Source organism: Haematobia irritans, chromosome 1 (genome assembly GCF_050003625.1).
Source record: "Haematobia irritans isolate KBUSLIRL chromosome 1, ASM5000362v1, whole genome shotgun sequence".
NCBI lineage: Eukaryota > Metazoa > Arthropoda > Insecta > Diptera > Muscidae > Haematobia > Haematobia irritans.
In genome coordinates this window covers 161,077,068-161,099,187 of record NC_134397.1, presented here as the reverse complement: position 1 = coordinate 161,099,187, position 22,120 = coordinate 161,077,068, and the positions used below count along the sequence as shown (strand labels likewise).

General features: G+C 35.9%; 4 protein-coding genes across 4 annotated transcripts; all 4 read left to right on the top strand.

Annotated features, from left to right (window-relative positions):
• Positions 1-2,889: 2,889 nt before the first annotated feature.
• On the top strand, positions 2,890-12,075 carry LOC142222093 (uncharacterized). The gene is made up of 2 exons (XM_075292053.1): positions 2,890-3,567; positions 10,495-12,075. Exon 2 carries the CDS (start codon positions 10,497-10,499, stop codon positions 11,448-11,450), a length of 954 nt encoding a protein of 317 aa, XP_075148168.1. The 5' UTR covers positions 2,890-3,567; positions 10,495-10,496; the 3' UTR covers positions 11,451-12,075.
• On the top strand, positions 5,115-10,436 carry LOC142232901 (uncharacterized). Its single transcript, XM_075303613.1, has 2 exons — positions 5,115-7,060; positions 7,286-10,436. The coding sequence occupies exons 1-2, from the start codon at positions 5,115-5,117 to the stop codon at positions 10,434-10,436; spliced, it is 5,097 nt and encodes a 1,698-aa protein (XP_075159728.1).
• Positions 12,076-12,134: 59 nt separating the features above from the next.
• On the top strand, positions 12,135-21,320 carry LOC142222094 (uncharacterized). The gene is made up of 2 exons (XM_075292054.1): positions 12,135-12,812; positions 19,740-21,320. The coding sequence occupies exon 2, from the start codon at positions 19,742-19,744 to the stop codon at positions 20,693-20,695; it is 954 nt and encodes a 317-aa protein (XP_075148169.1). The 5' UTR covers positions 12,135-12,812; positions 19,740-19,741; the 3' UTR covers positions 20,696-21,320.
• Positions 14,360-19,681, top strand: LOC142232891 (uncharacterized). The gene is made up of 2 exons (XM_075303602.1): positions 14,360-16,305; positions 16,531-19,681. Exons 1-2 carry the CDS (start codon positions 14,360-14,362, stop codon positions 19,679-19,681), a joined length of 5,097 nt encoding a protein of 1,698 aa, XP_075159717.1.
• Positions 21,321-22,120: the final 800 nt, after the last annotated feature.

Here is a 22,120-nt window from a genome sequence, read left to right as displayed (position 1 = left end):
ATATAAAAATTTCATTTTTTTTAGGTTTTGGGTGGATTTTTCAATTTTTTGGGGGAGGTCACGAATTAAAGTCCTTTTCGCTCTAGGACGCTTAGTTTAGGAGATATGGGCAAAAGAAGTTTTTCATATAAATATTTAAATTTTTTTAGGTTTTGGATGGATTTTTCAATTTTTTGGGGGAGGTCACGAATTAAAGTCCTTTTCGCTCTAGGACGCATATTTAAGGAGATATGGGCAAAAGAAGTTTTTCATATAAAAATTTAAATTTTTTTAGGTTTTGGATGGATTTTTCAATTTTTTGGGGGTGGTCACGAATTAAAGTCCTTTTCGCTCTAGGACGCATATTTAAGGAGATATGGGCAAAAGAAGTTTTTCATATAAAAATTTCAATTTTTATAGGTTTTGGGTGGATTTTTCAATTTTTTGGGGGTGTCACGAATTAAAGTCCTTTTCGCTCTAGGACGCATATTTAAGGAGATATGGGCAAAAGAAGTTTTTCGTATAAAAATTTCAATTTTTTTAGGTTTTGGGTGGATTTTTCAATTTTTTGGGGGTGGTCACGAATTAAAGTCCTTTTCGCTCTAGGACGCATATTTAAGGAGATATGGGCAAAAGAAGTTTTTCATATAAAAATTTCAATTTTTTTAGGTTTTGGGTGGATTTTTCAATTTTTTGGGGGTGGTCACGAATTAAAGTCCTTTTCGCTCTAGGGCGCTTAGTTTAGGAGATATGGGCAAAAGAAGTTTTTCATATAAAAATTTAAATTTTTTTAGGTTTTGGATGGATTTTTCAATTTTTTGGGGGAGGTCACGAATTAAAGTCCTTTTCGCTCTAGGACGCATATTTAAGGAGATATGGGCAAAAGAAGTTTTTCATATAAAAATTTCAATTTTTTTAGGTTTTGGGTGGATTTTTCAATTTTTTGGGGGTGGTCACGAATTAAAGTCCTTTTCGCTCTAGGACGCTTAGTTTAGGAGATATGGGCAAAAGAAGTTTTTCATATAAAAATTTAAATTTTTTTAGGTTTTGGATGGATTTTTCAATTTTTTGGGGGTGGTCACGAATTAAAGTCCTTTTCACTCTAGGACGCATATTTAAGGAGATATGGGCAAAAGAAGTTTTTCATATAAAAATTTAAATGTTTTTAGGTTTTGGATGGATTTTTCAATTTTTTGGGGGAGGTCACGAATTAAAGTCCTTTTCGCCCTAGGACGCTTAGTTTAGGAGATATGGGCAAAAGAAGTTTTTCATATAAAAATTTAAATTTTTTTAGGTTTTGGATGGATTTTTCAATTTTTTGGGGGAGGTCACGAATTAAAGTCCTTTTCGCTCTAGGACGCATATTTAAGGAGATATGGGCAAAAGAAGTTTTTCATATAAAAATTTAATTTTTTTTAGGTTTTGGGTGGATTTTTCAATTTTTTGGGGGTGGTCACGTATTAAAGTCCTTTTCGCTCTAGGACGCATATTTAAGGAGATATGGGCAAAAGAAGTTTTTCATATAAAAATTTCAATTTTTTAGGTTTTGGGTGGATTTTTCAATTTTTTGGGGAGGTCACGAATTAAAGTCCTTTTCGCTCTAGGACGCATATTTAAGGAGATATGGGCAAAAGAAGTTTTTCATATAAAAATTTCAATTTTTTTAGGTTTTGGGTGGATTTTTCAATTTTTTGGGGGTGGTCACGAATTAAAGTCCTTTTCGCTCTAGGGCGCATATTTAAGGAGATATGGGCAAAAGAAGTTTTTCGTATAAAAATTTCAATTTTTTTAGGTTTTGGGTGGATTTTTCAATTTTTTGGGGTGGTCACGAATTAAAGTCCTTTTCGCTCTAGGACGCATATTTAAGGAGATATGGGCAAAAGAAGTTTTTCATATAAAATTTTTTTTTTATTTTTAGGTTTTGGGTGGATTTTTCAATTTTTTGGGGGTGTCACGAATTAAAGTCCTTTTCGCTCTAGGACGCATATTTAAGGAGATATGGGCAAAAGAAGTTTTTCATATAAAAATTTCAATTTTTTTAGGTTTTGGGTGGATTTTTCAATTTTTTGGGGGTGGTCACGAATTAAAGTCCTTTTCGCTCTAGGACGCTTAGTTTAGGAGATATGGGCAAAAGAAGTTTTTCATATAAAAATTAAAATTTTTTTAGATTTTGGATGGATTTTTCAATTTTTTGGGGGAGGTCACGAATTAAAGTCCTTTTCGCTCTAGGACGCTTAGTTTAGGAGATATGGGCAAAAGAAGTTTTTCATATTGTTTAGCATTGCGCTAAACTTTTGCTCAGCACTGTGGAGTTATACTTTTGAACAGCACTGCAACTAGCGGTGCATTGACACATACATACGTCACTAGTCACAGTGCTCTCTCTCCACAGTGTTGTTGCCACCAGTAGCTGAATAATAATAACAAAGCTGTCAAATAACTTCCATCACATTGGAAAATGTAAAAGTAAAGTTAATTGTTTTGCGCCCTTTGCAACCGCCACAACGTCGTGACAAGTGAAATAAAAAAACCCAAAAGAGAACAAATACAAGCCAAAGTAAAAGTTAAAATAACAAGAGTAACAAATTTATTAAACAAACTATTGTGAATATAAAAAACAAAATCAAAAGTGTTTGTAAAATATTATCAAATAAACATAAAGAAACAAAACCAACAGTGTATACATACAGTTAAATAAGAACTAAAAACTATTGCACAATTGAGAATTAAATAAATAAATAAATTTGTTAACTAATACTAAATTTGCTACTTAAAACCTACGTTGATACAAACTTTAATAATACAGTGAGCATTTGTTAATCATATAATTAATAAAATTTTGGCTACTTATACTACATTTTTGTTATTGGTAAAATTGCAAAAGAACCTAACTACCCTAAATTGAATTATAAAAAAAATTAAACTATTTACATACAAAATTGTGAATTATACATAAACCCTAGTTAAAATACTTACCTTGTTACATTGCCTATACTTACCTAAAATCAAATTTTAAACCTAAAATACTTACCTATTTACATTGCACATATTTACCTAACAACAGTTCGTTGAATTAACATTACTTACCTTTTGTGAAACCCTTTGTATGAACACCATTATACTTACCACTGAAATAAAACTCAAAACTGTGAAATATTAAATTGAAACAATCTTTGTGTTTTCAATAAAAAAGGCCAGTGTACAAACATTATTTGGTCCATTCGAACCGTATGTGAAAATTTGCATCAAAATAATTTTTGCTTTCCCTAAATTATTGTTGGGACATTCCAAAAACTTAAAATATTTTGGACAGTGTGGTTCAAAAACAAAAAATCATAATATTACCAAGTGCTAAATTGTGAAAGTGAATTTTGAACAGTGCTACAAAAACAAATCTTTAACAAAAATAAATTTTTCGTGCCGGTTCGGTAAGAAATTAAAATACACAAAATACACAACATCACAACAACAAAAACAAAAAGCAGAACATCGAACCTTCTCGAATTTTGGAAGGCAGATCCCGTTGAAGCGGTTTATTTGGAAGCCAACCACAAAACAACAACAAAAACACAAAGTACAACATCCAAAGTGAGTACAAGCTTTGATTTTTTTTCGTTTTTGGCGCGACAAGCCAACGGAATATATTGGGCGCTGCTAACAAGACACTCTCCCGTACTTTGATCCAAGGAGTTGTTGTTTTTTACATGCTTGACCCTATATATTTTGTATGTTTGACCCTTACATAAGCTATTTTTGCGGAAAATTGTTTGGTTTATTGATTTGCATGTTTGTTGGATAAATTTGACACAATAAATCTCACTAGTATTAAAAGTGTATTATCATCTTGCTGGTATCCATTTTGTCTGTGTATGAGTGATGACCCAAATCGATTTTTTTGCAAGTTAAGCTAAGTCAAAAAATGTATGGAAGAAATTTAATGAAACACGAAATATTTTGGGGATAATTCGAAATTTGTGTTGAACTTGTTGATTTCGTATTTATTTCCGATATATTGTGAACTTTTGGAAAATCTTTTTCTTGGAAAAAAAACTCGAAACTAAATTTAATTATTGTTGGGCATAACAGGGGATCTGTATCAAAAATTTTACTAACTTACGAGCCTCGAAGTGGTTGTTCCCATACGTTTTTTGGTGATAAATTGAAACTTTTAATTTGAGACACGGAAAATTCAAACGTTTGGCCAAATTTTTACAAAGTACGAAAATTTTTTATTTTATGTTTTGTTAACCCTCTATTCGTATCGTAAAATCAATTAAAAAATGATGATGAAAAGTTGTCTTTGTAAGAAATTTGGAGGATGGTGAATTTTAAAACTTTCGTACCGACCCACGCATACTTACTCTTACAATACCCCTCGTACATATTCCATTTGGTGATTTGCAAACTGACTTAAGTCAATTAAAAAGAAATTCAACTGATATTTTGCAAAGTGACCCAAATCAACTTTGAAAATAAAAAGTTTGCAACTGTAAAGCAAAATTTACACCTCTCAACGGCTCATAATACTGATAAGATCTTTTCATATGTTTTGAAAAGTTATTTCTTTGTTTTGGAAACTTACTTTTTTTTTGGTTTTTGAAATCCTAAACAAAGACTGGGCTGGTTAAAAATATTTTAATGGGTGACTTATTCTATGCTTGTTTGGATGTGAATTTTATAAATAAAGGCTAAATACTCAAGTAAGTTATTATTTGGCAACTAGTTTCAACTCAGTTGATGGATACGAAATTTTCGGCCCTGAAGACTACAACATTGTATTTTCTCTGTCCAATAATAAATTTAACAAAAATCTTATACCACTATCAAGTTTGTGAAACTATTTGGGCTTTATTTAATCCTGTAAACCTATGACCCGCTTTTCTTATCTTTATTGTTTTGTCTTGCGAGTTTTTTGGTAATTCTTCTGATGGTCCGGAGAAATAATTAATCATTTGACGCAATTATCTCCGTGTTTTCAAACTTATTGTAACTTTTATAGCCGAAAGTAACACTTCAAAATCAAACACTTCTTTTGCAAGAGGTTAAGATTCGGTTTTATTTAATCCTCGTTTTTGCTTCATCTTTGCGAAGTTTTGTCGCATCAAAATTTTGACATAAGAAATAAATTGGGCAAAATGGAGAAAATTTTTAAAGAGCAATTTGTAAACAGTGTCAATGATTTGAATGATTTTGAAAGCATTTATTCTGTCGCGAAGACCACTGAAGATATTCGACAACTTGAGTCCCTAAGGGTAGAAGTTGAGACCCTATGGTCAAATGTTAAAAAAGCATACTTCGATTGTCGCAATCATGTTCCACAAGGTGAGGAACAACCAATAGATAAAACGAAACTTCGGACCCACTACCACGAAGCGATGTCGTCATACAAAAGAGTTTTGAGTTCTATCAATGCTGATATAATCGCATTAAAGGATCACGCGGCCAAAGAAAAGACAGAAAGAGAATCTTTAGAGACCCATGATAGGAATCTTGAGTTTTCGCCAGCTTTAAGACTTCCTCCCTGTGATACTGACGTTTTTAGGGGAGGATACAGCGCTTGGCCTACTTTTAGGGATCTTTTTTCTGCCATTTATATTAACAACTCTCGACTTAGTAACGTCGAAAAACTATTCCATCTGACACAGAAAACTTCTGGAGAGGCAAGGGAAATAATTAGTAACGTTCCATTAACCAATGATGGGTTTATTTTAGCGTGGAAAAATTTGACGGATCGTTACGAAAACAAAAGAATGCAGGTTAATGATCAATTGAAAACACTTTTCAATTTGCCCAACGTCTCTGTTGATTCAAGTCAATCAGTGCAAAAACTTCAAAGAACAGTGAACAGTTGTATCCAGACTCTGGAAACACTTGGTATAGAAGTCAAGGAATGGGACCCAATTCTAATTTATCTCTGTTCTTCAAAATTACCAAGACCCTTTTTCGAGGAATTTGAGAATTCTTTGGAAGACTGTAAGACTCTTCCAACTTGGAATCGATTCGAACTTTTTTTGACTCACAAATTCAAAACTCTCGAGTCAGTGGTGAATATAAAACCAATATTCAATAAAACAAACCAAAATAAAGTTGATAACAAATATAGGCCAGAGAAGGGAAAATTCGTCAATAGTTTTCAAACCAACGTTTCACAGAAACCTCATTCGGGGAGCAAAAACAAATTTAATTCGAAAGCAGTTGCTACAAATTCAAAAATAACTTATCCAAACTCAAGTTCAAATAGTCAAATGTGTCCAATTTGTAGAGAAGTGCATTTTATTCGGGATTGTCCCAAATTTATTGAGAAAAATATCAATGATAGAATTCATGTTGTCAAAGTTGCACATCTTTGCTACAATTGTCTGTCATCCAACCATGGCATAAAAGATTGTAAAAGTAAATATTCTTGTCGAGAATGTAAAATGCGACATCATACAATGTTACATAAGGGAACAGAGACACAAAATGTTACCCATGACCCAACAAGAGAATTAGTACGACCCGGCACTAGTACTGCGGCTCTAACAACTCAAATACAGTCCACTCCAAACATGGAAAACAATATTACGACTTTGACTCTTCAAGATGATCGAACTTGTGAGGATCATCCCAGAGGTACATTGCTTTTCACAGCCTTAGTTCAAATCGAGTCTCGCGGACAATTATTTGATGCCAGAGCAATCATTGACTCTGGATCTCAATCTACTTTCATATCGGAAAAACTCAAGAATAAATTGTGTTTGCCAACTAAACGAAATTTAGTACATATTACAGGAGTTAGTGAGATGGTGGCAGAAACTTCTACAAAAGCCTGTCTTTTCAATTTACATTCTCGTCTAGACCCTAGTTTCCATTTAGAAGTTTGGGCTCCTGTTTTGAGGTCCCTTCCGTCAAATTTACCAGCACAAAACCTAGATTTATCACTACTTAGGGATTTTGTCAACCTTGATTTGGCAGATCCAAAATTCTACATCAGTCAACCGGTTGATCTTCTAATTGGAATGGATATAGGACCCTTAATTTTTAACACTAATACACCTATGAAATCAATCGGCTCTTTATTGGCCCAGCACACCGTTTTTGGGTGGATTGTTGGTGGTCCAATATTTCACGAAAATGTTAACAAAAACAGAATCTCCTTACATAACACTGTTTCCATTGAAAATATTCTCACACGTTTTTGGGAGGTGGAGGAAATCCCAAAAAAGATTTTGAGATCAGAAGATGATGCATTTTGCGAATTAAACTTCAAAAACACTACAAAGCGTAATGAACAGGGCAGATATGTTGTGACCCTTCCATTTAAAAGTTGTGAAGAATTAGGAAATTCTCGAAATATCGCAATGGCGCAATTTTTCCGAATGGAGCGGAAGCTAATGAAGACTCCTGATATAAAGGCACAATATGATCAAACAATTTTAGAATACTTGGAACTGGGACACATGAAGAAAATTTCGCCTCAAGAAATTTCTAAAACTCCTAATTATTATCTACCACATCATGCGGTGATAAAACCTGATCGTTTGACAACAAAACTTCGAGTTGTTTTTAATGCGTCAAGCCCTTCCTCAAATAAACGTAGCCTCAATGATAATTTATTTACTGGACCCATTCTCCAGCAAGATCTTGTCTTACAAATACTGAAATGGAGATTCTTTAAGTATGTTTATTGTGCGGATGTCACTAAGATGTACAGACAAATTCTGCTCGACAAAAGTCAAACACAATATCAGCGTATACTTTTTAGAAAATCTCCAACTGACCCATTAGAAGATTTTGAACTCTTAACAGTAACTTTTGGAGTTAATTGTGCTCCATTCCTGGCAATCCGGACACTTCTTCAACTTGCAGAGGATGTGGCGGACAAATATCCCATTGCATCCAAAATTATACGAGAAAATTTATATGTAGATGATGTTTTAGCTGGCGCGCACACTATTGAGGACGCTATTAAATCTCGTAAAGAGTTAATTCGAGCTTTGGGCTCTGCGGGTTTTAAACTAATGAAGTGGTCATCTAATAATCATAAAGTTATTCAAGATTTGCCTTCGGAACAGTTGCTTCCACTAAACTGGTTGGAGTTATCTGAGGACTCATCAACCAAGACACTAGGAGTCAGGTGGAACATATCCGGGGATTATTTCACTTTTAATCAGCCAACTATAGAAGGTAGGCAAAATTACACCAAAAGAGAAGTTTTATCCTCTATTGCAAAATTATTTGACCCATGTGGATGGTTAGCTCCAGTTATTGTGGTAGCCAAATTGGTTATGCAGCAAATATGGCTGGACAAAATCGACTGGGATGACCCATTGAAAACTGTTACTCTCATGAATTGGCAAAAATTCGTAAAAAATAGTGACGCTATTGAATCTGTAAAAATACCTAGATGGATTAATTTTGTCCCAAATTCAAAAATAGAGATTCATGGGTTTTGTGATGCATCCGAGAGTGCATATGGGGCAGCTTTATATATTCGTGTTGAACTCCAAGATAACCAAGTTGAAACACATCTGATAGCTGCTAAGACCCGCGTTGCTCCAATTAAAAAGATTTCTTTGCCCCGACTCGAGTTGTGCGGAGCAGTTTTACTTTCTAAATTAGCATCAACAACGATTACAAATCTTCAAATTTCTAATTACTCAACTCAGTTTTGGACAGATTCTACAATCGTGTTAGCGTGGTTAAAAAAGCCTCCCTGTGCATGGAGTACATTTGTGGGAAATCGTGTTTCTGAAATTCTGGAAAATGTTGGCAACGATAAATGGCAACATGTTGACTCCGAAGACAACCCAGCTGATGTGGCTAGTAGAGGTTGTACGCCTTCTGAATTAAAATCACATCAATTATGGTGGCATGGGCCACAATGGTTGAAGTTACCTAGAGACAGATGGCCGAAATTTGAAATTTTGGAAGACACAAATTTAGAAACAAAGACTGTGAAGGTTTTAAATGCTTCCACTTTTGAAGACCCTCTGATGCGACTTTCTTCGTTACCACGCGCTTACAGAGTATTGAGTTATGTTTTGCGTTTTTGGAGAAATACCGGGCAAAACAGATCACATCTAAGAATTTCTACCCAGGAGATAACTCCAGAAGAAATTCAAGAAACAAAACGACGTTTGCTCATTATGACTAAAAGTCAACATTTTGCACATGACTACGCTAACTTATTGAAGAAAATAAAAATCCCGTCTACTAGTAGTTTATTGACGATGAACCCATTTATTGACTCAAGTGGCATTATGCGGTCAAATGGGCGACTAGTTCAATCTCCAGTTTTAAGTTATAACGAAAGACATCCTATTCTTTTGCCATATGATGCTCGCTTTACACAACTTTTGGTTGAATTTACTCATAAAGTTACTCTTCACGGTGGTAGTCAACTTATGACCCGTGTTTTGAGATCGGAATTCTGGATATTTCGATTAAAACCTTTGGTGAAAAAAGTTATCCACAATTGTAAGACTTGCATATTATTCAAACGACACACCCAATCTCAAATAATGGCATCACTTCCGCCTGAACGCACCCTGCTTTCACGACCTTTTACTAATACAGGTGTTGATTTTGCAGGTCCCTTCAACATTAAAAACTATAAAACAAGGGTCTGCTTGATAACCAAAGGTTATATCTGTATTTTTGTGTGCTTTGCAACAAAGGCTGTTTACTTAGAAGCTACAAGTGATTTATCGTCACAGTCTTTTCTTGCGGCTTTTTCACGATTTATTGCTCGAAGAGGTTGCCCTTCTTGTATTTATTCAGATAATGGGAAGAATTTCACTGGTGCAGCAGAACTTTTGAAGAAAGATCGTCTACAATTTATGAAAAGTTTACAAACCCAAACATTGCAACAATATTCTCACAACAATCTTGTGTGGAAATTTATACCTCCTGGTGCCCCTCATATGGGCGGTTTATGGGAAGCGGGTGTGAAATCACTGAAGACCCATTTACGAAAGTTTATTCCTAATATGAGCTTCACTTTTGAAGAATTATCTACCATATTGGCTCGTATAGAAGCTTGTTTGAATTCACGACCTTTGTATAGAGCCAATGATGATCCTAATGATTTTTCTCCTCTTACCCCTGGTCATTTTTTGATCGGGACTTCAATGCTGGCTCCAGCGGAGCCTGATATTTCAGATCAAGATGTCACACTTGCCAACAGGTGGCAACGACTCAAAATTGTGTCTCAATATTTTTGTATGAGGTGGAAGTCAGAATACCTTAAAGAATTGCACCGTCGCAACAAATGGAAGTACCAGCAGGAAAATTTAAAAGAAAATGATCTCGTGGTAATAAAAGATGACAGATTTCCTCCCACTGATTGGGCAATGGGTCGGATTGAAAAAATATATCCGGGTACCGACCAAAACATAAGGGTAGTAGATATACGAACGGCAAGGGGGACATTCAGTAGACCCGTTACGAAGCTGGTCAAGCTATTTTCCGCATGACTAGCTTTTTGCGCCTTAACCAAAAAGACTTTGTACTCGCAGCGATTTTTTATTTCAGGTATGGCTGCATATTTACCACGCCCGGATAGAAGTAATAGTGAGCGACTCGGTCGGGAGAGAAACAACAGGGCACCAGAGAGGACTCCAAGGCATCGATCCAGCAATCGCCAGAACCAACACGTTGATTGGCGCGGAAGACCAACTTCCTGGCAATATTCTTGCGGTCTCTGTCAGGAAGACCACGCCATAAGTTCCTGTGCTCGATTTTTAGAGAAGACACCATCACAACGCTATGAAACTGTCGAGAGGCGTGGTTACTGCAGAAACTGCCTAGCAAGAAGTCATCTTGCTCCTGACTGTCCTTCTCTAAGTGGCTGTAGAAGATGCAATTTGCGCCATCATTCACTTCTCCACGGAGCTCCCCAATTCGACGACCCGCTAAGACCCGCTCACCTTGTTGGACCAATAGCAGATGCGCCACCCTCAGACCCTACACCTTCTCGCGAAGATGACGCCCCTTTGCGGTGGGATTTAGTTTTTGTACCCACAGCTACGGTACGAGTGTCGGAGGACGGGGTGAACACCTGGACCACTATTCGGGCAATTATAAATCAATCTGCCACCATGTCCAGGATGGCGTATTCTACCTTTCGACGCATAGGGCTACGGTCATTTATTCATCGAGGCCATCGCTTTACAACGTTTCGCTTAATGCCTCGGAGCACCAACAGTACGTGGGCACTGCGTGTAAATGCCCTAATCACAAATGATTTGCCAACCAGACCGTATTCAGACCCTATATTAGAAGACCCGACCCGAGATCTCGCTGCAGATACGCTAGCAGATATAGACCCACGTTCAAACACAACAATAGATTTAGAGCTGGGAGCCGATGTTTATCCAGCGCTACGAAGAGATGGTCATGTTTTCACCGGGCTAGGCGATGTGCACGCCTATCAAACAACGCTTGGCTACACGTTTGCTGGTCCAATAAGGAACATGCCAATGAATTAAGCCCTAGAATCTGAAAATTGTAACACTTGTCACGGCGGGCCCAGAATGTTTAGCATTGCGCTAAACTTTTGCTCAGCACTGTGGAGTTATACTTTTGAACAGCACTGCAACTAGCGGTGCATTGACACATACATACGTCACTAGTCACAGTGCTCTCTCTCCACAGTGTTGTTGCCACCAGTAGCTGAATAATAATAACAAAGCTGTCAAATAACTTCCATCACATTGGAAAATGTAAAAGTAAAGTTAATTGTTTTGCGCCCTTTGCAACCGCCACAACGTCGTGACAAGTGAAATAAAAAAACCCAAAAGAGAACAAATACAAGCCAAAGTAAAAGTTAAAATAACAAGAGTAACAAATTTATTAAACAAACTATTGTGAATATAAAAAACAAAATCAAAAGTGTTTGTAAAATATTATCAAATAAACATAAAGAAACAAAACCAACAGTGTATACATACAGTTAAATAAGAACTAAAAACTATTGCACAATTGAGAATTAAATAAATAAATAAATTTGTTAACTAATACTAAATTTGCTACTTAAAACCTACGTTGATACAAACTTTAATAATACAGTGAGCATTTGTTAATCATATAATTAATAAAATTTTGGCTACTTATACTACATTTTTGTTATTGGTAAAATTGCAAAAGAACCTAACTACCCTAAATTGAATTATAAAAAAAATTAAACTATTTACATACAAAATTGTGAATTATACATAAACCCTAGTTAAAATACTTACCTTGTTACATTGCCTATACTTACCTAAAATCAAATTTTAAACCTAAAATACTTACCTATTTACATTGCACATATTTACCTAACAACAGTTCGTTGAATTAACATTACTTACCTTTTGTGAAACCCTTTGTATGAACACCATTATACTTACCACTGAAATAAAACTCAAAACTGTGAAATATTAAATTGAAACAATCTTTGTGTTTTCAATAAAAAAGGCCAGTGTACAAACATTATTTGGTCCATTCGAACCGTATGTGAAAATTTGCATCAAAATAATTTTTGCTTTCCCTAAATTATTGTTGGGACATTCCAAAAACTTAAAATATTTTGGACAGTGTGGTTCAAAAACAAAAAATCATAATATTACCAAGTGCTAAATTGTGAAAGTGAATTTTGAACAGTGCTACAAAAACAAATCTTTAACAAAAATAAATTTTTCGTGCCGGTTCGGTAAGAAATTAAAATACACAAAATACACAACATCACAACAACAAAAACAAAAAGCAGAACATCGAACCTTCTCGAATTTTGGAAGGCAGATCCCGTTGAAGCGGTTTATTTGGAAGCCAACCACAAAACAACAACAAAAACACAAAGTACAACATCCAAAGTGAGTACAAGCTTTGATTTTTTTTCGTTTTTGGCGCGACAAGCCAACGGAATATATTGGGCGCTGCTAACAAGACACTCTCCCGTACTTTGATCCAAGGAGTTGTTGTTTTTTACATGCTTGACCCTATATATTTTGTATGTTTGACCCTTACATAAGCTATTTTTGCGGAAAATTGTTTGGTTTATTGATTTGCATGTTTGTTGGATAAATTTGACACAATAAATCTCACTAGTATTAAAAGTGTATTATCATCTTGCTGGTATCCATTTTGTCTGTGTATGAGTGATGACCCAAATCGATTTTTTTGCAAGTTAAGCTAAGTCAAAAAATGTATGGAAGAAATTTAATGAAACACGAAATATTTTGGGGATAATTCGAAATTTGTGTTGAACTTGTTGATTTCGTATTTATTTCCGATATATTGTGAACTTTTGGAAAATCTTTTTCTTGGAAAAAAAACTCGAAACTAAATTTAATTATTGTTGGGCATAACAGGGGATCTGTATCAAAAATTTTACTAACTTACGAGCCTCGAAGTGGTTGTTCCCATACGTTTTTTGGTGATAAATTGAAACTTTTAATTTGAGACACGGAAAATTCAAACGTTTGGCCAAATTTTTACAAAGTACGAAAATTTTTTATTTTATGTTTTGTTAACCCTCTATTCGTATCGTAAAATCAATTAAAAAATGATGATGAAAAGTTGTCTTTGTAAGAAATTTGGAGGATGGTGAATTTTAAAACTTTCGTACCGACCCACGCATACTTACTCTTACAATACCCCTCGTACATATTCCATTTGGTGATTTGCAAACTGACTTAAGTCAATTAAAAAGAAATTCAACTGATATTTTGCAAAGTGACCCAAATCAACTTTGAAAATAAAAAGTTTGCAACTGTAAAGCAAAATTTACACCTCTCAACGGCTCATAATACTGATAAGATCTTTTCATATGTTTTGAAAAGTTATTTCTTTGTTTTGGAAACTTACTTTTTTTTTGGTTTTTGAAATCCTAAACAAAGACTGGGCTGGTTAAAAATATTTTAATGGGTGACTTATTCTATGCTTGTTTGGATGTGAATTTTATAAATAAAGGCTAAATACTCAAGTAAGTTATTATTTGGCAACTAGTTTCAACTCAGTTGATGGATACGAAATTTTCGGCCCTGAAGACTACAACATTGTATTTTCTCTGTCCAATAATAAATTTAACAAAAATCTTATACCACTATCAAGTTTGTGAAACTATTTGGGCTTTATTTAATCCTGTAAACCTATGACCCGCTTTTCTTATCTTTATTGTTTTGTCTTGCGAGTTTTTTGGTAATTCTTCTGATGGTCCGGAGAAATAATTAATCATTTGACGCAATTATCTCCGTGTTTTCAAACTTATTGTAACTTTTATAGCCGAAAGTAACACTTCAAAATCAAACACTTCTTTTGCAAGAGGTTAAGATTCGGTTTTATTTAATCCTCGTTTTTGCTTCATCTTTGCGAAGTTTTGTCGCATCAAAATTTTGACATAAGAAATAAATTGGGCAAAATGGAGAAAATTTTTAAAGAGCAATTTGTAAACAGTGTCAATGATTTGAATGATTTTGAAAGCATTTATTCTGTCGCGAAGACCACTGAAGATATTCGACAACTTGAGTCCCTAAGGGTAGAAGTTGAGACCCTATGGTCAAATGTTAAAAAAGCATACTTCGATTGTCGCAATCATGTTCCACAAGGTGAGGAACAACCAATAGATAAAACGAAACTTCGGACCCACTACCACGAAGCGATGTCGTCATACAAAAGAGTTTTGAGTTCTATCAATGCTGATATAATCGCATTAAAGGATCACGCGGCCAAAGAAAAGACAGAAAGAGAATCTTTAGAGACCCATGATAGGAATCTTGAGTTTTCGCCAGCTTTAAGACTTCCTCCCTGTGATACTGACGTTTTTAGGGGAGGATACAGCGCTTGGCCTACTTTTAGGGATCTTTTTTCTGCCATTTATATTAACAACTCTCGACTTAGTAACGTCGAAAAACTATTCCATCTGACACAGAAAACTTCTGGAGAGGCAAGGGAAATAATTAGTAACGTTCCATTAACCAATGATGGGTTTATTTTAGCGTGGAAAAATTTGACGGATCGTTACGAAAACAAAAGAATGCAGGTTAATGATCAATTGAAAACACTTTTCAATTTGCCCAACGTCTCTGTTGATTCAAGTCAATCAGTGCAAAAACTTCAAAGAACAGTGAACAGTTGTATCCAGACTCTGGAAACACTTGGTATAGAAGTCAAGGAATGGGACCCAATTCTAATTTATCTCTGTTCTTCAAAATTACCAAGACCCTTTTTCGAGGAATTTGAGAATTCTTTGGAAGACTGTAAGACTCTTCCAACTTGGAATCGATTCGAACTTTTTTTGACTCACAAATTCAAAACTCTCGAGTCAGTGGTGAATATAAAACCAATATTCAATAAAACAAACCAAAATAAAGTTGATAACAAATATAGGCCAGAGAAGGGAAAATTCGTCAATAGTTTTCAAACCAACGTTTCACAGAAACCTCATTCGGGGAGCAAAAACAAATTTAATTCGAAAGCAGTTGCTACAAATTCAAAAATAACTTATCCAAACTCAAGTTCAAATAGTCAAATGTGTCCAATTTGTAGAGAAGTGCATTTTATTCGGGATTGTCCCAAATTTATTGAGAAAAATATCAATGATAGAATTCATGTTGTCAAAGTTGCACATCTTTGCTACAATTGTCTGTCATCCAACCATGGCATAAAAGATTGTAAAAGTAAATATTCTTGTCGAGAATGTAAAATGCGACATCATACAATGTTACATAAGGGAACAGAGACACAAAATGTTACCCATGACCCAACAAGAGAATTAGTACGACCCGGCACTAGTACTGCGGCTCTAACAACTCAAATACAGTCCACTCCAAACATGGAAAACAATATTACGACTTTGACTCTTCAAGATGATCGAACTTGTGAGGATCATCCCAGAGGTACATTGCTTTTCACAGCCTTAGTTCAAATCGAGTCTCGCGGACAATTATTTGATGCCAGAGCAATCATTGACTCTGGATCTCAATCTACTTTCATATCGGAAAAACTCAAGAATAAATTGTGTTTGCCAACTAAACGAAATTTAGTACATATTACAGGAGTTAGTGAGATGGTGGCAGAAACTTCTACAAAAGCCTGTCTTTTCAATTTACATTCTCGTCTAGACCCTAGTTTCCATTTAGAAGTTTGGGCTCCTGTTTTGAGGTCCCTTCCGTCAAATTTACCAGCACAAAACCTAGATTTATCACTACTTAGGGATTTTGTCAACCTTGATTTGGCAGATCCAAAATTCTACATCAGTCAACCGGTTGATCTTCTAATTGGAATGGATATAGGACCCTTAATTTTTAACACTAATACACCTATGAAATCAATCGGCTCTTTATTGGCCCAGCACACCGTTTTTGGGTGGATTGTTGGTGGTCCAATATTTCACGAAAATGTTAACAAAAACAGAATCTCCTTACATAACACTGTTTCCATTGAAAATATTCTCACACGTTTTTGGGAGGTGGAGGAAATCCCAAAAAAGATTTTGAGATCAGAAGATGATGCATTTTGCGAATTAAACTTCAAAAACACTACAAAGCGTAATGAACAGGGCAGATATGTTGTGACCCTTCCATTTAAAAGTTGTGAAGAATTAGGAAATTCTCGAAATATCGCAATGGCGCAATTTTTCCGAATGGAGCGGAAGCTAATGAAGACTCCTGATATAAAGGCACAATATGATCAAACAATTTTAGAATACTTGGAACTGGGACACATGAAGAAAATTTCGCCTCAAGAAATTTCTAAAACTCCTAATTATTATCTACCACATCATGCGGTGATAAAACCTGATCGTTTGACAACAAAACTTCGAGTTGTTTTTAATGCGTCAAGCCCTTCCTCAAATAAACGTAGCCTCAATGATAATTTATTTACTGGACCCATTCTCCAGCAAGATCTTGTCTTACAAATACTGAAATGGAGATTCTTTAAGTATGTTTATTGTGCGGATGTCACTAAGATGTACAGACAAATTCTGCTCGACAAAAGTCAAACACAATATCAGCGTATACTTTTTAGAAAATCTCCAACTGACCCATTAGAAGATTTTGAACTCTTAACAGTAACTTTTGGAGTTAATTGTGCTCCATTCCTGGCAATCCGGACACTTCTTCAACTTGCAGAGGATGTGGCGGACAAATATCCCATTGCATCCAAAATTATACGAGAAAATTTATATGTAGATGATGTTTTAGCTGGCGCGCACACTATTGAGGACGCTATTAAATCTCGTAAAGAGTTAATTCGAGCTTTGGGCTCTGCGGGTTTTAAACTAATGAAGTGGTCATCTAATAATCATAAAGTTATTCAAGATTTGCCTTCGGAACAGTTGCTTCCACTAAACTGGTTGGAGTTATCTGAGGACTCATCAACCAAGACACTAGGAGTCAGGTGGAACATATCCGGGGATTATTTCACTTTTAATCAGCCAACTATAGAAGGTAGGCAAAATTACACCAAAAGAGAAGTTTTATCCTCTATTGCAAAATTATTTGACCCATGTGGATGGTTAGCTCCAGTTATTGTGGTAGCCAAATTGGTTATGCAGCAAATATGGCTGGACAAAATCGACTGGGATGACCCATTGAAAACTGTTACTCTCATGAATTGGCAAAAATTCGTAAAAAATAGTGACGCTATTGAATCTGTAAAAATACCTAGATGGATTAATTTTGTCCCAAATTCAAAAATAGAGATTCATGGGTTTTGTGATGCATCCGAGAGTGCATATGGGGCAGCTTTATATATTCGTGTTGAACTCCAAGATAACCAAGTTGAAACACATCTGATAGCTGCTAAGACCCGCGTTGCTCCAATTAAAAAGATTTCTTTGCCCCGACTCGAGTTGTGCGGAGCAGTTTTACTTTCTAAATTAGCATCAACAACGATTACAAATCTTCAAATTTCTAATTACTCAACTCAGTTTTGGACAGATTCTACAATCGTGTTAGCGTGGTTAAAAAAGCCTCCCTGTGCATGGAGTACATTTGTGGGAAATCGTGTTTCTGAAATTCTGGAAAATGTTGGCAACGATAAATGGCAACATGTTGACTCCGAAGACAACCCAGCTGATGTGGCTAGTAGAGGTTGTACGCCTTCTGAATTAAAATCACATCAATTATGGTGGCATGGGCCACAATGGTTGAAGTTACCTAGAGACAGATGGCCGAAATTTGAAATTTTGGAAGACACAAATTTAGAAACAAAGACTGTGAAGGTTTTAAATGCTTCCACTTTTGAAGACCCTCTGATGCGACTTTCTTCGTTACCACGCGCTTACAGAGTATTGAGTTATGTTTTGCGTTTTTGGAGAAATACCGGGCAAAACAGATCACATCTAAGAATTTCTACCCAGGAGATAACTCCAGAAGAAATTCAAGAAACAAAACGACGTTTGCTCATTATGACTAAAAGTCAACATTTTGCACATGACTACGCTAACTTATTGAAGAAAATAAAAATCCCGTCTACTAGTAGTTTATTGACGATGAACCCATTTATTGACTCAAGTGGCATTATGCGGTCAAATGGGCGACTAGTTCAATCTCCAGTTTTAAGTTATAACGAAAGACATCCTATTCTTTTGCCATATGATGCTCGCTTTACACAACTTTTGGTTGAATTTACTCATAAAGTTACTCTTCACGGTGGTAGTCAACTTATGACCCGTGTTTTGAGATCGGAATTCTGGATATTTCGATTAAAACCTTTGGTGAAAAAAGTTATCCACAATTGTAAGACTTGCATATTATTCAAACGACACACCCAATCTCAAATAATGGCATCACTTCCGCCTGAACGCACCCTGCTTTCACGACCTTTTACTAATACAGGTGTTGATTTTGCAGGTCCCTTCAACATTAAAAACTATAAAACAAGGGTCTGCTTGATAACCAAAGGTTATATCTGTATTTTTGTGTGCTTTGCAACAAAGGCTGTTTACTTAGAAGCTACAAGTGATTTATCGTCACAGTCTTTTCTTGCGGCTTTTTCACGATTTATTGCTCGAAGAGGTTGCCCTTCTTGTATTTATTCAGATAATGGGAAGAATTTCACTGGTGCAGCAGAACTTTTGAAGAAAGATCGTCTACAATTTATGAAAAGTTTACAAACCCAAACATTGCAACAATATTCTCACAACAATCTTGTGTGGAAATTTATACCTCCTGGTGCCCCTCATATGGGCGGTTTATGGGAAGCGGGTGTGAAATCACTGAAGACCCATTTACGAAAGTTTATTCCTAATATGAGCTTCACTTTTGAAGAATTATCTACCATATTGGCTCGTATAGAAGCTTGTTTGAATTCACGACCTTTGTATAGAGCCAATGATGATCCTAATGATTTTTCTCCTCTTACCCCTGGTCATTTTTTGATCGGGACTTCAATGCTGGCTCCAGCGGAGCCTGATATTTCAGATCAAGATGTCACACTTGCCAACAGGTGGCAACGACTCAAAATTGTGTCTCAATATTTTTGTATGAGGTGGAAGTCAGAATACCTTAAAGAATTGCACCGTCGCAACAAATGGAAGTACCAGCAGGAAAATTTAAAAGAAAATGATCTCGTGGTAATAAAAGATGACAGATTTCCTCCCACTGATTGGGCAATGGGTCGGATTGAAAAAATATATCCGGGTACCGACCAAAACATAAGGGTAGTAGATATACGAACGGCAAGGGGGACATTCAGTAGACCCGTTACGAAGCTGGTCAAGCTATTTTCCGCATGACTAGCTTTTTGCGCCTTAACCAAAAAGACTTTGTACTCGCAGCGATTTTTTATTTCAGGTATGGCTGCATATTTACCACGCCCGGATAGAAGTAATAGTGAGCGACTCGGTCGGGAGAGAAACAACAGGGCACCAGAGAGGACTCCAAGGCATCGATCCAGCAATCGCCAGAACCAACACGTTGATTGGCGCGGAAGACCAACTTCCTGGCAATATTCTTGCGGTCTCTGTCAGGAAGACCACGCCATAAGTTCCTGTGCTCGATTTTTAGAGAAGACACCATCACAACGCTATGAAACTGTCGAGAGGCGTGGTTACTGCAGAAACTGCCTAGCAAGAAGTCATCTTGCTCCTGACTGTCCTTCTCTAAGTGGCTGTAGAAGATGCAATTTGCGCCATCATTCACTTCTCCACGGAGCTCCCCAATTCGACGACCCGCTAAGACCCGCTCACCTTGTTGGACCAATAGCAGATGCGCCACCCTCAGACCCTACACCTTCTCGCGAAGATGACGCCCCTTTGCGGTGGGATTTAGTTTTTGTACCCACAGCTACGGTACGAGTGTCGGAGGACGGGGTGAACACCTGGACCACTATTCGGGCAATTATAAATCAATCTGCCACCATGTCCAGGATGGCGTATTCTACCTTTCGACGCATAGGGCTACGGTCATTTATTCATCGAGGCCATCGCTTTACAACGTTTCGCTTAATGCCTCGGAGCACCAACAGTACGTGGGCACTGCGTGTAAATGCCCTAATCACAAATGATTTGCCAACCAGACCGTATTCAGACCCTATATTAGAAGACCCGACCCGAGATCTCGCTGCAGATACGCTAGCAGATATAGACCCACGTTCAAACACAACAATAGATTTAGAGCTGGGAGCCGATGTTTATCCAGCGCTACGAAGAGATGGTCATGTTTTCACCGGGCTAGGCGATGTGCACGCCTATCAAACAACGCTTGGCTACACGTTTGCTGGTCCAATAAGGAACATGCCAATGAATTAAGCCCTAGAATCTGAAAATTGTAACACTTGTCACGGCGGGCCCAGAATGTTTAGCATTGCGCTAAACTTTTGCTCAGCACTGTGGAGTTATACTTTTGAACAGCACTGCAACTAGCGGTGCATTGACACATACATACGTCACTAGTCACAGTGCTCTCTCTCCACAGTGTTGTTGCCACCAGTAGCTGAATAATAATAACAAAGCTGTCAAATAACTTCCATCACATTGGAAAATGTAAAAGTAAAGTTAATTGTTTTGCGCCCTTTGCAACCGCCACAACGTCGTGACAAGTGAAATAAAAAAACCCAAAAGAGAACAAATACAAGCCAAAGTAAAAGTTAAAATAACAAGAGTAACAAATTTATTAAACAAACTATTGTGAATATAAAAAACAAAATCAAAAGTGTTTGTAAAATATTATCAAATAAACATAAAGAAACAAAACCAACAGTGTATACATACAGTTAAATAAGAACTAAAAACTATTGCACAATTGAGAATTAAATAAATAAATAAATTTGTTAACTAATACTAAATTTGCTACTTAAAACCTACGTTGATACAAACTTTAATAATACAGTGAGCATTTGTTAATCATATAATTAATAAAATTTTGGCTACTTATACTACATTTTTGTTATTGGTAAAATTGCAAAAGAACCTAACTACCCTAAATTGAATTATAAAAAAAATTAAACTATTTACATACAAAATTGTGAATTATACATAAACCCTAGTTAAAATACTTACCTTGTTACATTGCCTATACTTACCTAAAATCAAATTTTAAACCTAAAATACTTACCTATTTACATTGCACATATTTACCTAACAACAGTTCGTTGAATTAACATTACTTACCTTTTGTGAAACCCTTTGTATGAACACCATTATACTTACCACTGAAATAAAACTCAAAACTGTGAAATATTAAATTGAAACAATCTTTGTGTTTTCAATAAAAAAGGCCAGTGTACAAACACATATAAAAATTTAAATTTTTTTAGGTTTTGGATGGATTTTTCAATTTTTTGGGGGTGGTCACGAATTAAAGTCCTTTTCGCTCTAGGACGCATATTTAAGGAGATATGGGCAAAAGAAGTTTTTCATATAAAAATTTCAATTTTTTTAGGTTTTGGGTGGATTTTTCAATTTTTTGGGGAGGTCACGAATTAAAGTCCTTTTCGCTCTAGGACGCATATTTAAGGAGATATGGGCAAAAGAAGTTTTTCATATAAAAATTTCAATTTTTTTAGGTTTTGGGTGGATTTTTCAATTTTTTGGGGGTGTCACGTATTAAAGTCCTTTTCGCTCTAGGACGCACATTTAAGGAGATATGGGCAAAAGAAGTTTTTCGTATAAAAATTTCAATTTTTTTAGGTTTTGGGTGGATTTTTCAATTTTTTGGGGGTGTCACGAATTAAA

Bases quoted from the DNA above. Each gene is read 5' to 3' on its own strand.
- LOC142222093 (XM_075292053.1), top strand. From the start codon at position 10,497: ATGGCTGCATATTTACCACGCCCGGATAGAAGTAATAGTGAGCGACTC.
- LOC142232901 (XM_075303613.1), top strand. From the start codon at position 5,115: ATGGAGAAAATTTTTAAAGAGCAATTTGTAAACAGTGTCAATGATTTG. The intron at 7,061-7,285 runs GTGGATTGTTGG...TCCATTTAAAAG, and splicing joins GCCCAGCACACCGTTTTTGG to TTGTGAAGAATTAGGAAATT.
- LOC142222094 (XM_075292054.1), top strand. From the start codon at position 19,742: ATGGCTGCATATTTACCACGCCCGGATAGAAGTAATAGTGAGCGACTC.
- LOC142232891 (XM_075303602.1), top strand. From the start codon at position 14,360: ATGGAGAAAATTTTTAAAGAGCAATTTGTAAACAGTGTCAATGATTTG. The intron at 16,306-16,530 runs GTGGATTGTTGG...TCCATTTAAAAG, and splicing joins GCCCAGCACACCGTTTTTGG to TTGTGAAGAATTAGGAAATT.